This window comes from Schistocerca piceifrons, chromosome 1, assembly GCF_021461385.2.
Source record: "Schistocerca piceifrons isolate TAMUIC-IGC-003096 chromosome 1, iqSchPice1.1, whole genome shotgun sequence".
Lineage (NCBI taxonomy): Eukaryota > Metazoa > Arthropoda > Insecta > Orthoptera > Acrididae > Schistocerca > Schistocerca piceifrons.
In genome coordinates this window covers 815,692,684-815,705,625 of record NC_060138.1, presented here as the reverse complement: position 1 = coordinate 815,705,625, position 12,942 = coordinate 815,692,684, and the positions used below count along the sequence as shown (strand labels likewise).

Below are 12,942 nucleotides of genomic sequence, written 5' to 3'. Positions count from 1 at the left end.
GGGCGCCAATGGGTGCCATCACTAGGAACATGTACCTACAAACAAAAGAAAATATTAATTAGCAATTTAATTTTTTGATCTGATAATTAAAACTCTAAAACGGTCGCACCGCAGCAACCGAAGAAGACTAGGTTCAGGTGTTAAAATGTTGTGCCATAAAATGGTTACAAAAATCCGGCTAAACAATTGGAAATGTCTTCTACTTTGCACTTTTTCCAAGACTAACATTACTATCGAAGTTCCTAATGCTGAAATAATTTTTGACCTTTTAGCGTTACTGAAATCTGTTGCGTTAAGAACGTAGGTATAGACAGACTGAAACCCATTATTTGAGTGAGTGACTAATTATCTCACTTTCAGACTAAAGGGATGCTGATTTTAGAGATTATTCACAAATCATGCATTACATCTTGGGTAGTTCCGTATTTACATATGTCTGCCAGTCGCGTAGGAAAGGTATGCAGAAAACCAGTGGTACTTGGAGAGACGGAGTGAATAGGGAATTAGTTTTCTACTACTCTGCGCGACGTGCATTGCACATTTCATACGATACAATGGAAAAAAGAAGAAAAAAAAACGTTCTTTCAAAATCGTTAGCATAAATCTTAGTGATAGCCCAGTGGAATTCAGTCTTATGAAACATTAGAGGAGAATAAAGTATCTCCTAATCCGATAATATAATTTCACCTAATCATTCATAACAACGGAAATATATAAGCGTTTTTCGCTGTGCATACATAATAGAGGTATACTCGTTAACATGAAACACTGACGAAACAAGAAAGACTACACCGTAGTTTTTCGGCACAAACACATATCACACAGGTAGGGCAGCGAGGCGTGTCGTTACATTTTGATTTTGCCCATCTCTTCGAGCTAGACCGCCTAACATTATTACTGCCTTTTTATTGGTCGTAATAAAGCTCTCACGTAAAATTGTGTATCAACGATCGGTATGGGAATAGACAATCGCACGAATATCATAATTAGTCAGATTGGAATTGCATTATCAACGTGAATGAGCTTCCGTTTGTCGTGTACATATATTTGTTGTTCCTGCGTGATTTTTCTCGAACCGAGGGGAAAGCTAGGCTGCTTTCTTATTTATATTTTGCTTCCATAAACAGTTAAAAGCCACAGACACAGCTAACAGAAGCTGAGAATATATGGGCTTTCTCAACAGTAATACTTGTATACTGAATCATTTCAGGACTTTATCGTTTATATGATTCCCGTACAATCAGCAACGACGTTCATTGTTCACAAGGCAATCTTCAGTGTTCGGCAGAGAATACTGACTGCCATTTTTTTCCCTTTGTTCCGCAGCACAATGTACTTCGGCCCGCGAATGCCTCACGGACCAGCTGTGTATACAAGGTGTGTGCCAGCCCACATGTAAGGCCAACTCCGACTGCCCGGAGAAACAACTGTGCCAGAACAGCATCTGCATACAAGAGGTGCGCTGCCGAGCTGACAGCGACTGCGCGGACAACGAGAAGTGTGTGGAGAACGCCCTTGGACAGGTAAGCAAGCTCCTGCTTTAGTGTTCCACTTCTGTATACGCCAGCGGCAGGCTGCAGACCACTTCCTCACTGTACAAAATGCTCTGATTCCGCTAATGCCACTCCCAGTTCTTACCGAACACGCACTTCAATCCCTTTAACGCAGAACACAGGACTGAATACGCCATTGTATATCAAGTAAACCACAAAAAGGTAAGTTAAATGAGCTTGCTTCCTGGGAAGCGCGCACATGTAACAACGTTCCGCAGTGGTATAATTAATGTTTTAAAAGAAAGAAAGGACGAGACACAGTTGTTCGTAATTGCAGATCCTATCTCGCTATCGCAATTGGATTTTAGCGCTGAATAGACAGAAAGAGCAAGAACACTTTGACAAATTACAATAAATGGGAAATACTACCTTAAGGTATCCGGACTTTTCAGATGAGCAGTTTCAAACAGTAAGTTACACATGTCGTCCCACACTAAGGTCATTGCGAAACAGTAGTGGCGCATTGTCAGAAGAAAGTACGTATTCTGTTTTTCCTGCAGAGTTCTACTGCGTTATGATTAAAAGGTGCATCATAGCGTGCGAGTGAAATAACGCGGCAACTGGAAAAGTACGGTATACCAAAGTTGAAGTATGCAGAACAGTACAATTCTTGCGCGCGAAACATTTCACTTGCACAGAGATTTACAGTAATATTTGGTGGTGTATGGACGAAGTGCAATGTCGCTTTTAGCTGTAGTGCCATGTTGCCAACATTTTGACGAAGTCCGCATAGACGTGGATGATGCTGATCGGGAGCGAAGGTAGTCGACTTCGATCACAGACGGCAGTGTCCGAACAGTCGAGGAACCGATTCACTACAATCGCTAATTCCCCAACGATGACCTGGTCGCGAATGACCAAGAAGCGAATTCCTAGCGTCGAGGGATTGAACGATTGGTATAGTGTCATTTACCTCTGCTACTTCGTAGAGCTGCATTCAATACAAGTTACTTGTCCTGCCATAATAATGTATGGCTTACTCCTGAAGCCCCCTCGTATTTTATTTATTTTACTTCGTGCATACTTATAGCTTGTGACCAAATGTGTTCCTTCCATACATCTCGCGTCGACAGTTTCTCTTGTCCTGTCAGCAATCAAACATTGGTCCTAACAAAGGTTTTTAACTCTCTTGTCCCAACGATTCGCAGTCAGTTCTTCCGATCAGCCGATTTGTTTCACCATGCACAGAGTCATCAGTGCGCTATCCGCATTATCCACTTTCGTACACACTTTTTACTTGTTCTTTTTATTTATTCGCCATATGTCGTCTAACGATAGTTCTCAGAATGGACAAATCCCTACCATAAAGCAGTGGCGTATAATCGTAGGAAATGCACAAGGCAATTCTTTGATGTAACGAAGGGCGCCTTGGAATCTATGGGAGATCCATTTATCTGAAGACGGTACGCACGGGGAGTTGTGTTTGCCGCCACCGGAGCCGAGCAGGCCGGTCGAATGGGTGCCACGTTTCCCTGTTAATGCTGCTCTACGCATTTTTTCGGGCAATGTCATTCCAACGGTGAAACAAACTCACAGGTGTAACAGTGAAGTCCGCGAACGCAACAATGGCAAGAAGGAATTATTCGATTCCGCAATGAGTGTTTATTTACCATTAGTACGTGCGTACACAGTCCACTCGTATTGTCTGGAGATTATTTGAACAAAAGCTTCCAAGCGTTGGAGTCCGGAGTCGTAGTGCAGTTCACAAAATAGTGAATCAGTTTCGTGAAACGGGACGCGTTCATGACAAGAGGTGTAAACGACAACGTACAATGCACGTAGAAGCTCATCTCGATGGCGTTGCATACCAATTTTCCCAAAAAGTCTCTTAGACGGCTTTTACAACAAACGCAAATTTCTTGCACCTCTGTACAAAGAGCCGCTAAATTAGTTAGGCTAAGGCCCTATAAAGTAACAGTAGTACAAGAACTTAAACCTGGTGATCCCGTGCACAAGTTAGGTTTTGCGAATGGGTTCTGAAACAAGTGCATAATGGTGATAAGGATCCTTACCTCATTCTGTTTTCAGAGGATGCTTGTTTCCATTTACACGGCGCTTTTAATTCCCAAAACTTTAGATGATGATGATGATGATGTTTGGTTTGCGGGGCGCTCAACTGCGCGGTTATCAGAGCCCGTACAAATTCCGAACCTTTGCTCAGCCCAATCTCGATGATGAAATGATGAGGACAACACAAACACCCAGTCATCTCGAGGCAGGTGAAAATCCCTGACCCCGCCGGGAATCGAACCCGGCAAAACTTTTGAGTTTGGAGCGTCGGTAGACCTATTCTGCTTCATTAGGAACCCCTTCACGATCAGAAAATAGGACTGTGGTGCGCAGTTAGTGGTGACAGAATAACAGGCTAATTTTTTTAATGAGACAATTAGCAGTGAAAGATATGCGCAAAACACTTCCTAACCTTGTTTTGTGAACTGAATGAAAGAGGACGAAGCTTCGCGCTTTTTCAACAGAATCCGGCGAGGGTTCATAGGGCCAGTGTTTCTTTGCACGACGTGTTTCATAACAGAGTCATCAGCAAGAATATCTAGCCCACTCGAAGTCCCGATTTAAACCCATGCTATTTCTGTTTTTGGGGAGCACTAAACGAAAAGGTGTTCACAACAAATCTCTACACGTTACTGGAACTCAAGGATAATATCTACGAGTCAGTTAATTCAATTTCTCAAACAGCATTACATCGTGTGACGAATCATTTTTGAGTAGCCGTCAGAAATGCGCGGAAAACAATAGCAGGCAGTTTCAACATCTCCTTGCATGACAGGAGCGAGTATTTGCATGTATTTTAAATTTAGTATTGCGATAGTAGACAGGCGACACGGCATTTGATTCGGCGGGAAACGGAGCGCTCACTGCCCGCCGTCTACTGCGCCGTGTGTGCGGTCGTGAGATAAATAGAACACCCCGTATTTCTACATATCCTGTCCAGGACCACACAGAAGCCTACGCTTACCTGAAATGCCCAGAAAATTTCTGAAAAGTTTCCCCGTCAGAAGTGAGGAATGCTACACATAGGCGACACATCTGCACTTCCACGCGACATCGTTTCCGCCGCGCAGTAGGGAAGAAGGGCAAACGGACGCGTGGGTGTTGCAGGCGGAGTGCCGCGACGCGTGCGACGGCTCGGCGGCGTGCGGGCGCAACGCGCAGTGCGTGTCGCAGCGCCACCGGCCCGTGTGCTCGTGCCTGGCGGGCTTCCGCGGAGACCCGCTGGCCGGCTGCCGGCCCGAGGAGTGCCAGGCGGACGCCGACTGCCCGCCCGACCGCCGCTGCGACGACTACTCCTGCAGACCCGCCTGCGCGCCGCCCGCAGCCTCCTGCGGCTCCAACGCGCTCTGCTCCGCCGAGAACCACCGACCCGTGAGTACCTGCTGTATATATATATCTCTCTCTCGCTCTCTCCCAATGAAGCTATCCCTACCGTAGGTGTAAATGTCCCCAATATGATTATTTCACTGTGCAAGATGTCTGCTTTCCCTCAGAAACGCTGCCTGGCTGTGAATATTGGACACTTATTCAGGTGTTGACAGTTGGGACGTAGGTGATGTCAGTTGACGCATAAAAGGACACTTCTTTCGACTTCATTTTACTGACACATGTGAGAATAAACTGAACCGCCAGCTGAACGAGTAGTGAGGGAGCAATCTTTAACAAATTATTCCAAAACACTGGTATTTATGTGTACCAGTAAATCTGTCAATGGACCGATGACCGTCGCAGTCTGGTCCCTTTAATCCCACAAAATCTATCAATGTCATGTATGGTATTGGTTAAAAACAGTCTTGGTTGCAATTTTAGTTTTTTATTTTTCAACGACGCGTTTCGCCTTATTTAGGCATCTTCAGGTTATCTTTTCTAGAAGGACGCGAGAGGCACCAAGATCTACATAACGCGTAAGCTTACTACCTCAGCCCCCATGTTACTCTGTTACTCGCTCCTGTGAACGGGAACACGTTATGCAGATCTTGGTGCCTCTGGCGTCCATCTAGAATAGATTACCTGAAGATGCCTAAATAAGGCGAAACGTGTCGTTGAAAAATAAAAAACTAAAATTGCAACCAAGACTGTTTTTAACCAATACCATGCATGACATTGTATGGTATTGGTTAAAAACAGTCTTGGTTGCAATTTTAGTTTTTTATTTTTCAACGACGCGTTTCGCCTTATTTAGGCATCTTCAGGTTATCTTTTCTAGATGGACGCGAGAGGCACCAAGATCTACATAACGCGTAAGCTTACTACCTCAGCCCCCATGTTACTCTGTTACTCGCTCCTGTGAACGGGAACACGTTATGCAGATCTTGGTGCCTCTGGCGTCCATCTAGAATAGATTACCTGAAGATGCCTAAATAAGGCGAAACGTGTCGTTGAAAAATAAAAAAATAAAATTGCAACCAAGACTGTTTTTAACCAATACTGTTAAGCACTGGTTTGCTGCATGCCACATATGGATTGGAAGAATTTCTAATGCCATTTATAATATGTTGTGGGGGTAACCACCTGGTGTAGCGGATAATGCAGGGTGCTTCAATGTCTTTCCATCAAGCGTCTAGGGGTGATAGGTCGCTTCAAGGGGAACTGCTTTTGTTAGAGCCAAAATGTTCGCTGACACTTCCTGGTGACGTTAAGCGTCCTTTTGTACTGGTTAGGCCCCTAGGAGACTGCAGAGCTTAGGCATTCTGCGTCGTGCGTATGTCTTGCGTGTTGCCTATGATCCAGTTCTCTGCTCAGTTTCAGAGGGGGCAGGCCCAGCAAAATTAAAGTAAGTGATTTCGCATCTAAAATATCTTTCTCCTGTTAGAGACAATCATTCTTAAAGTTTCCTTATTGAGAATCCCTTTATCATATTACTGGGGTAGGTAGTATAGGCCCTACAGCACCTTGCTGATTCGGAGAAATCATGTCGTCCCGGGGTCGGCGAATACTGAAGGACGTCTAGCGTCGCTAGAAAACTCCGGCATATATTTTGTCAAAAAAAATATTAAAATGTGTGTGAAATCTTATGGGACTTAACTGCTAAGGTCATCAGTCCCTAAGCTTACACACTACTTCACCAAAATTATCCTAACGACAAACACACACCCACGCCCGCGGGAGGACTCGAACCTCCGCCGGGATTTATATTTTGTCTCTAACAAAAGTTGTTCCCAATGACGCCATTTACCATCCATAAACATTTGACGCAAAGATTTTACCATTAATGAGATGAAATGGAATGTAGTGTGGCTAGGGTCTCCCGCCGGTTAGACCGGTCACCTGGTGCAAGTCTTTTTAGTTGACGCCACATCGACGACAAGGGTGTCGATTAGGATGAAATGATGATGAATACAACACAATATCCACACCTCGAGTGGAGATCATCTCTGACCCAGCTAGGAATCGAACCTAGGCCCTTCGCACGGCATTCTACCAAGCTGACCATTCAGCTATGGAGGCGGAAATTAATGAGATGGCGACCCTAGTTCTCTAAATGCAAAATTGGAAATTGGAAATTTGTGGTAAGGTCTTATGGGACCAAACTGCTGAGATCATCGGTCCCTAAGCTTACGTACTACTTAATCTAACTTAAACTAACTTACGCTAAGGAGGGAGGACTCGAACTTCCGACGGGAGGAGCCGCACGAACTGTGACAAGGCACCTCAGACCGCGCGGCGTCTAACTGCAACCTTGGTAAAAACTTCGAAACACCCTTCATGTTCGGGTCGGCCGGGGTGGCCGAGCGGTTCTAGGTGCTACAGTCTGGAACCGCTTGACCGCTACGGTCGCAGATTCGAATCCTGCCTCCGGCATGGATATGTGTGATGTCCTTAGGTTAGTTAGGTTTAAGTACTAAGTTCTAGGGGACTGATGACCTCAGAAGTTAGGTCCCATAGGGCTCAGAGCCATTTGAACCATTTTGAACCCTTTGTGTTCAAATAGAATATTATGCCAAGTAAAAGAATTTTTTGTTCTATCCCTAATAATGTGAATAACACTGAAACACGAACATGTAAAAACCAAAAACGATATGTGAAATGTACATTAAGGCTTCCTCATGCATGGCTGGCTAAAATACGTCTTACATCCAGCCAAGTACTGTTTGACCTGTAACTATTTCCGGAAGCTTATGGTGCTCAAAGACTATCCACATCACTGCGCTAGAAGGTGCTCGCATTTGAGTGGAGCGCCGTTCTAATCCGGCATAGACAAATATGTACCCAAATCTTTGTCGCCAGCAATCGCACCGAAAACGCAGCCTCATTCTACGGAGTCACAGTCATAGGACCAAATGACGGTAGGTGACACAAACGCTTTAGAGAGCACTAGTAGTAATAGTGTCAGCACGCCATCACGGACACGGTTCAACACAGCACTGGCGGTGTGCGGTTGCAGGTGTGCCACTGCCAGCCGGGATTCACGGGCGACGCGTCGCGCGGCTGCGAGCCGGTGGACGCGTGCGCGAGCTCGCCCTGCGGGCCGGGCGCGCTGTGCGAGAACGCACGCGGCTCGTTCCGCTGCTCGTGCCCGCCGGGCACGGTGGGCGACGCCGCCCGCGAGGGCTGCCGCGCGCCCGTCGAGTGCCAGGTCGACGACGACTGCCCCGCCGCCACGCAGTGCTCCACCATCACCGGAGTGCCCAAGTGCAGAGGTCAGCACCAGCTCCCACACTGCTCACCTTCCAACTGCTCTTACTACCTCTCGCGTCTCCACTCATAATTCGTCTGCACTTACTCGCACTTTTCAAACTGTAAGCAACTATATTTCTTGCGGCGCTCGTTTTGCACGAAACTCTCGAAATGAACGATTCTCTTCACATTACTACTTTTCAAATCTATTTACCAACTTAAAGTCGTTGCTAGCAACTCACGGAACGTCCAAAAAATGGGTGATTTCCCTTTCTATTTCGCATCAATGGAACGAATGCAATATCAATAAAGGAGACGTGCTATTACAGTTAATAAATTTTATCTGTCTTATTCTCCATACTTCTTCTTATCAATTCAAAAATCTTTGTATATGTGAGACTTTCTTGGAATGATTGAGAGTATGTTTTCGGATTTCGAGCCGAACTGGCGCTTCTGTCTCTGTGTACAATATTCCGACGACTGACCAGATTGAATTGTTAATATACTGTGAGTGGCAGTCTTCTGTGTACTTGCTGCCTACACTCCCCTACAGGATGTTGGAGTCGTACTGAGCTAGAAGGCGCAGTGCTTATGGCACAGCACTCGCATCTGGGTGGAGCCCAATTCTAATGCGTCCATATAAAAATACATTTTCGTGACTTCTCTGCATCGATTAACTCGAGTCTTGGTTCTGTTGTAGAGTATATGAAGTACTTCATCCCCATTTTGTCCAGTGAGTGCGTCACATCAAAGTTCGGATGAAGGCAAGGGCATACCACCTCCAACAGCACAATGCAAATTGAAGGACTATGGAGTTCAAACCAACCTTTCCGTTGTGTACAATTTTACTAACATTAATTTACATCTTGGCCGATTCGGGCTTTCTCGCCTCCCGTGCCGTCATTTCCTGAATCACACACCCCGTGAGTGGCTCCCATTCCGATGCTTGGAATATCCGGCGAGGCCTTGCTGAATTGAATTTCAGTCTGAAACCTGGTTGACACTCGCCCCCATTTACAGGGTTTTCGAAACCGTTGTTTCGAGAGATTTATTTAATGACGCTGTCGCAGAAACTTGGACCTTGCACTACAATATTTTTGTCGATATATTCATGCTCTTGATTATATTCTAGGCACTTCTCAGTGAAGGCTGCATCGGTCGAGTAGCACATATTATCGTCTGTTCTAGTGTTCATCTGTCTTCTTTAACTTCTCCACCTTGTCTTATTTATATGTAGGAGGCCCAGCAGTTTCTGCTCTTCGTGTGACAATGATTTCTGTACGCCGTATTTCAATTCAATGTTTAACATTGAGACAGAAGTGCAGCAATCGACATGTCGCTAATCTTTCACATATTTCATGTGATAATGAGACGAATGTCGTAAGATTTTTAAATTTTTGTATTGCCTGAATCCATTTATGAATAGTTAGGAAGGAGATTTCTGTGAGTTTTGTGTCTGTGTCATCAAGTGATTTTCTTGTTATCGTCATTGAGTCATCACCCAATCGCATTTACTGGTCATGTTACTTCTGTATATTTTCCCTTTCCGTAGTTGAGTATGCACAGTACGTAATGAAAAGTGTACATTATTTGGTTTTAATTTTGCTTCTTTGAATTGAGCGATTCTGATTTTTATGTGTGGCCTTACCAGTATTTAAATTTCGTGTTGTTGTTGTTGTGGTCTTCAATCCTAAGACTGGTTTGATGCAGCTCTCCATGCTACCCTATTCTTTGCAAGCTTCTTCATCTCCCAGTACCTAGTGCAGCCTACATCCGTCTGAATGTGCTTAGTGTATTCATCTCTTGGTCTCCCTCTACGATTTTTACCCTCCACGCTGCCCTCCAGTACTAAATTGGTGATCCCTTGATGCCTCAGAACATGTCCTACCAACCGATCCCTTCTTCTAGTCAAGTTGTGCCACAAACTCCTCTTCTCCCCAATCCTATTCAGTACCTCCTCATTAGTTAGGTGATCTACCCATCTAACCTTCAGCTTTCTTCTGTAGCACCACATTTCGAAAGCTTCTATCCTCTTCTTGTCCAAACTATTTATCGTCCATGTTTCACTTCCATACATGGCTACACTCTATACAAATACTTTCAGAAACGACTTCCTGACACTTAAATCGATACTCGATGTCAACAAATTTATCTTCTTCAGAAACGCTTTCCTTGCCATTGCCAGTCTACATTTTATATCCTCTCTACTTCGACCACCATCTGTTATTTTGCTCCCGAAATAGCAAAACTCCTTTACTACTTTTAGTGTCTCATTTCCTAATCTAATTCCCTCAGCATCACCCGATTTAATTCGACTACATTCCATTATCCTCGTTTTGCTTTTCTTGATGTTCATTTTATACCCTCCTTTCAAGACAGGGTCCATTCCATTCAACTGCTCTTCCAAGTCCTTTGCTATTTTAATGATATTGATCTCATATTACTTACGTAAAACTGCTTGACCTCCAATTTATCAGCATCATTTGTAAAGAGTCCATCTACTTCGTTCGCCTCACGTCTCTCTCTCTCTCTCTCTCTCTCTCTCTCTCTCTCTGTCTGTCTGTCTAACTCTCTACTTTCACTATAGTGGAAAGTGGAAAAATATTTTGTGTGTGTTTATAGCATCAGCTATTTAGTTACAGCCACTTTCAAATCACGCACTAAATATGCTAATTTCCTTCTCCTTTTAATTAAAACTTGTTCAATGCTGGAGTCATATCCTCAAACGCTTTTTTCCTTTTTGGTCTTCAGTGGCCACAGTGTAGCGTGAATATGATATCTTAGCCACTCTCAATAGTTATAATGCCATTGGACGAAACGAGTTGAACAGCCCCCTGTTAACCCCTCCTGAACGTCGAGTGACCTGGTGTTGCAGACGTGTGCGAGAGCACGCTGTGCGGCCAGAACGCGGAGTGCGTGGCCTCCGGGCACGCGGCGTCGTGCCGCTGCCGCGACGGCTACGAGGGCGACGCCAACGACCAGCGCGTCGGCTGCCGGCCGCGGCCGCTGCCCTGCCAGAGCAGCGCCGAGTGCCCCGCCAGCACCTACTGCTACGGACACATCTGCAAGCGTCAGTACCACACACACACTGCCCTCTCTCAATTTGCGCTTGTCTAGATTTCATTTCCAAAGCTTCGACAGATGCAAATGCCATACTTTATTGATGCCTTAACTATTTAGTTTAGAATCGGGACTAACAAGATATCGAAAGCGAATGCTTTCCATCAAAGGTAATCTTCCTGCAAGTGATACTTCCACTAATAGCACGTTATTTGGCACATATGGTAAAATAAAACGCTGTGCTTCAGAAAACGGTCGATTCTAGAACTGTAGTGCAACACTGGCCAAAGTAGAAAATGAAAATGTCACTTTTTTCGTCTATTTGTGGTATAGGAATCGAAACACTGTAGCTGTAGGTAAACTGTATATTATATTACAACATATATACAAGTCATTTCTATCATTAAATAGTACATCAAGATTTTAAACATGGCTGAAACGGCAGCTGTTGAAATTCTTCATGATAAATGATGACAGCCAAAACAGTTGCAGGATAAAGCTTTATTCAAATTCTTGACCAAGGTTTCGGTATATATAAATATACCTTCATCAGAAGTAAAATATCTAAAATTACATCCTGCAATGGAAATTAATAAAACAATTGTGCCAAAGGCGTCGTCAGTAGTTAAGACATCATCTTCATTTATACAACATGATTGTGGACACAGGGTCGATGCGAACACAGTTTAGCGTCAGTACTTCGCCTGTACTGATGCTAAACTGTGTTCGCATCGACCCTGTGTCCACAATCATGTTGTATAAATGGAGATGATGTCATAACTACTGACTTTGGCACAATTGTTTTATTAATTTCCATTGCAAGATGTAATTTTAGATCTTTTACTTCTGATGAAGGTATATTTATACATACAGAAACCTCGGTCAAGAATTTTAATAAATCTTTATCCTGCAACTGTTTTGGCTGTCATCATTTATCGTGAAGTATAATAGTATATTTTCGACGAGGATTTGTAACCTCACTTCGAGTATCACTTATTTGTAATTTTATATCTGTCAGAACTCGACGTATCTATCTGTGTTTCGAAACCTGGATTACAGTAACGGGGGATATCCCATATGAAGTGTTGTCACACAGGAACATTGATTTCTACGACATGAGACACCAAAGCTAATCGTGATTAAAGAAAAAGACAAACACCTTTTCGAACTTGCCTCCAAATGGCTTTTTTATGAAAAGTGTCAAGCAAATTGTTCGTTATGAAATAGTATATAAGATGGGAAAGTGTGACACTTCTGCGTTTAATGTTTCAAAATGACGCGAAAAAATGTAGTTGCATCACTAATGACCCCAAGAAATAACTGTTAACTATTCAGAGTGAATTTGGAGGCTCTCAAGTAGTGTCTAGTAACTTTAGAAGTGATATATAGATTGGAAAGGTTTAAAAATGATGACTTGCAGAAACTAGTTAACCGCTAACCAACACATCAAAAATGGCAACATATAGTATTAGTCAATTAATTTTGCTAACAAGGAAGTAAAGTTACAGGAAGCAAGAAAGGAACATTCACAACTGTTGAAGAAGACTTTCTTCTACGAAACAATTTATTGGTATCAAGTACTGACGCTGAGTTGAAAGAGAAATGTGCGTCTACACCACAGTATGAAGTATGAACAGAAGTTAATCGTGGACAGTGAGAAAAAAAGAGAACAGGAAAATGGAACCATTTGTGGTGCTACAAA

The 12,942-nt window shown here is 43.8% G+C and overlaps 1 protein-coding gene across 1 annotated transcript in view; it reads left to right on the top strand.

Annotated features, from left to right (window-relative positions):
- The window catches only part of LOC124775374, a 607,101-nt gene that overhangs the window by 265,931 nt on the left and 328,228 nt on the right, over positions 1-12,942 (top strand). Inside the window, exons 34-37 of the mRNA XM_047250212.1 lie at positions 1,327-1,523; positions 4,671-4,934; positions 7,948-8,203; positions 11,056-11,250. Coding sequence (XP_047106168.1) covers positions 1,327-1,523; positions 4,671-4,934; positions 7,948-8,203; positions 11,056-11,250 — 912 coding nt within the window. The remainder of the gene's footprint in view (positions 1-1,326; positions 1,524-4,670; positions 4,935-7,947; positions 8,204-11,055; positions 11,251-12,942) is intronic.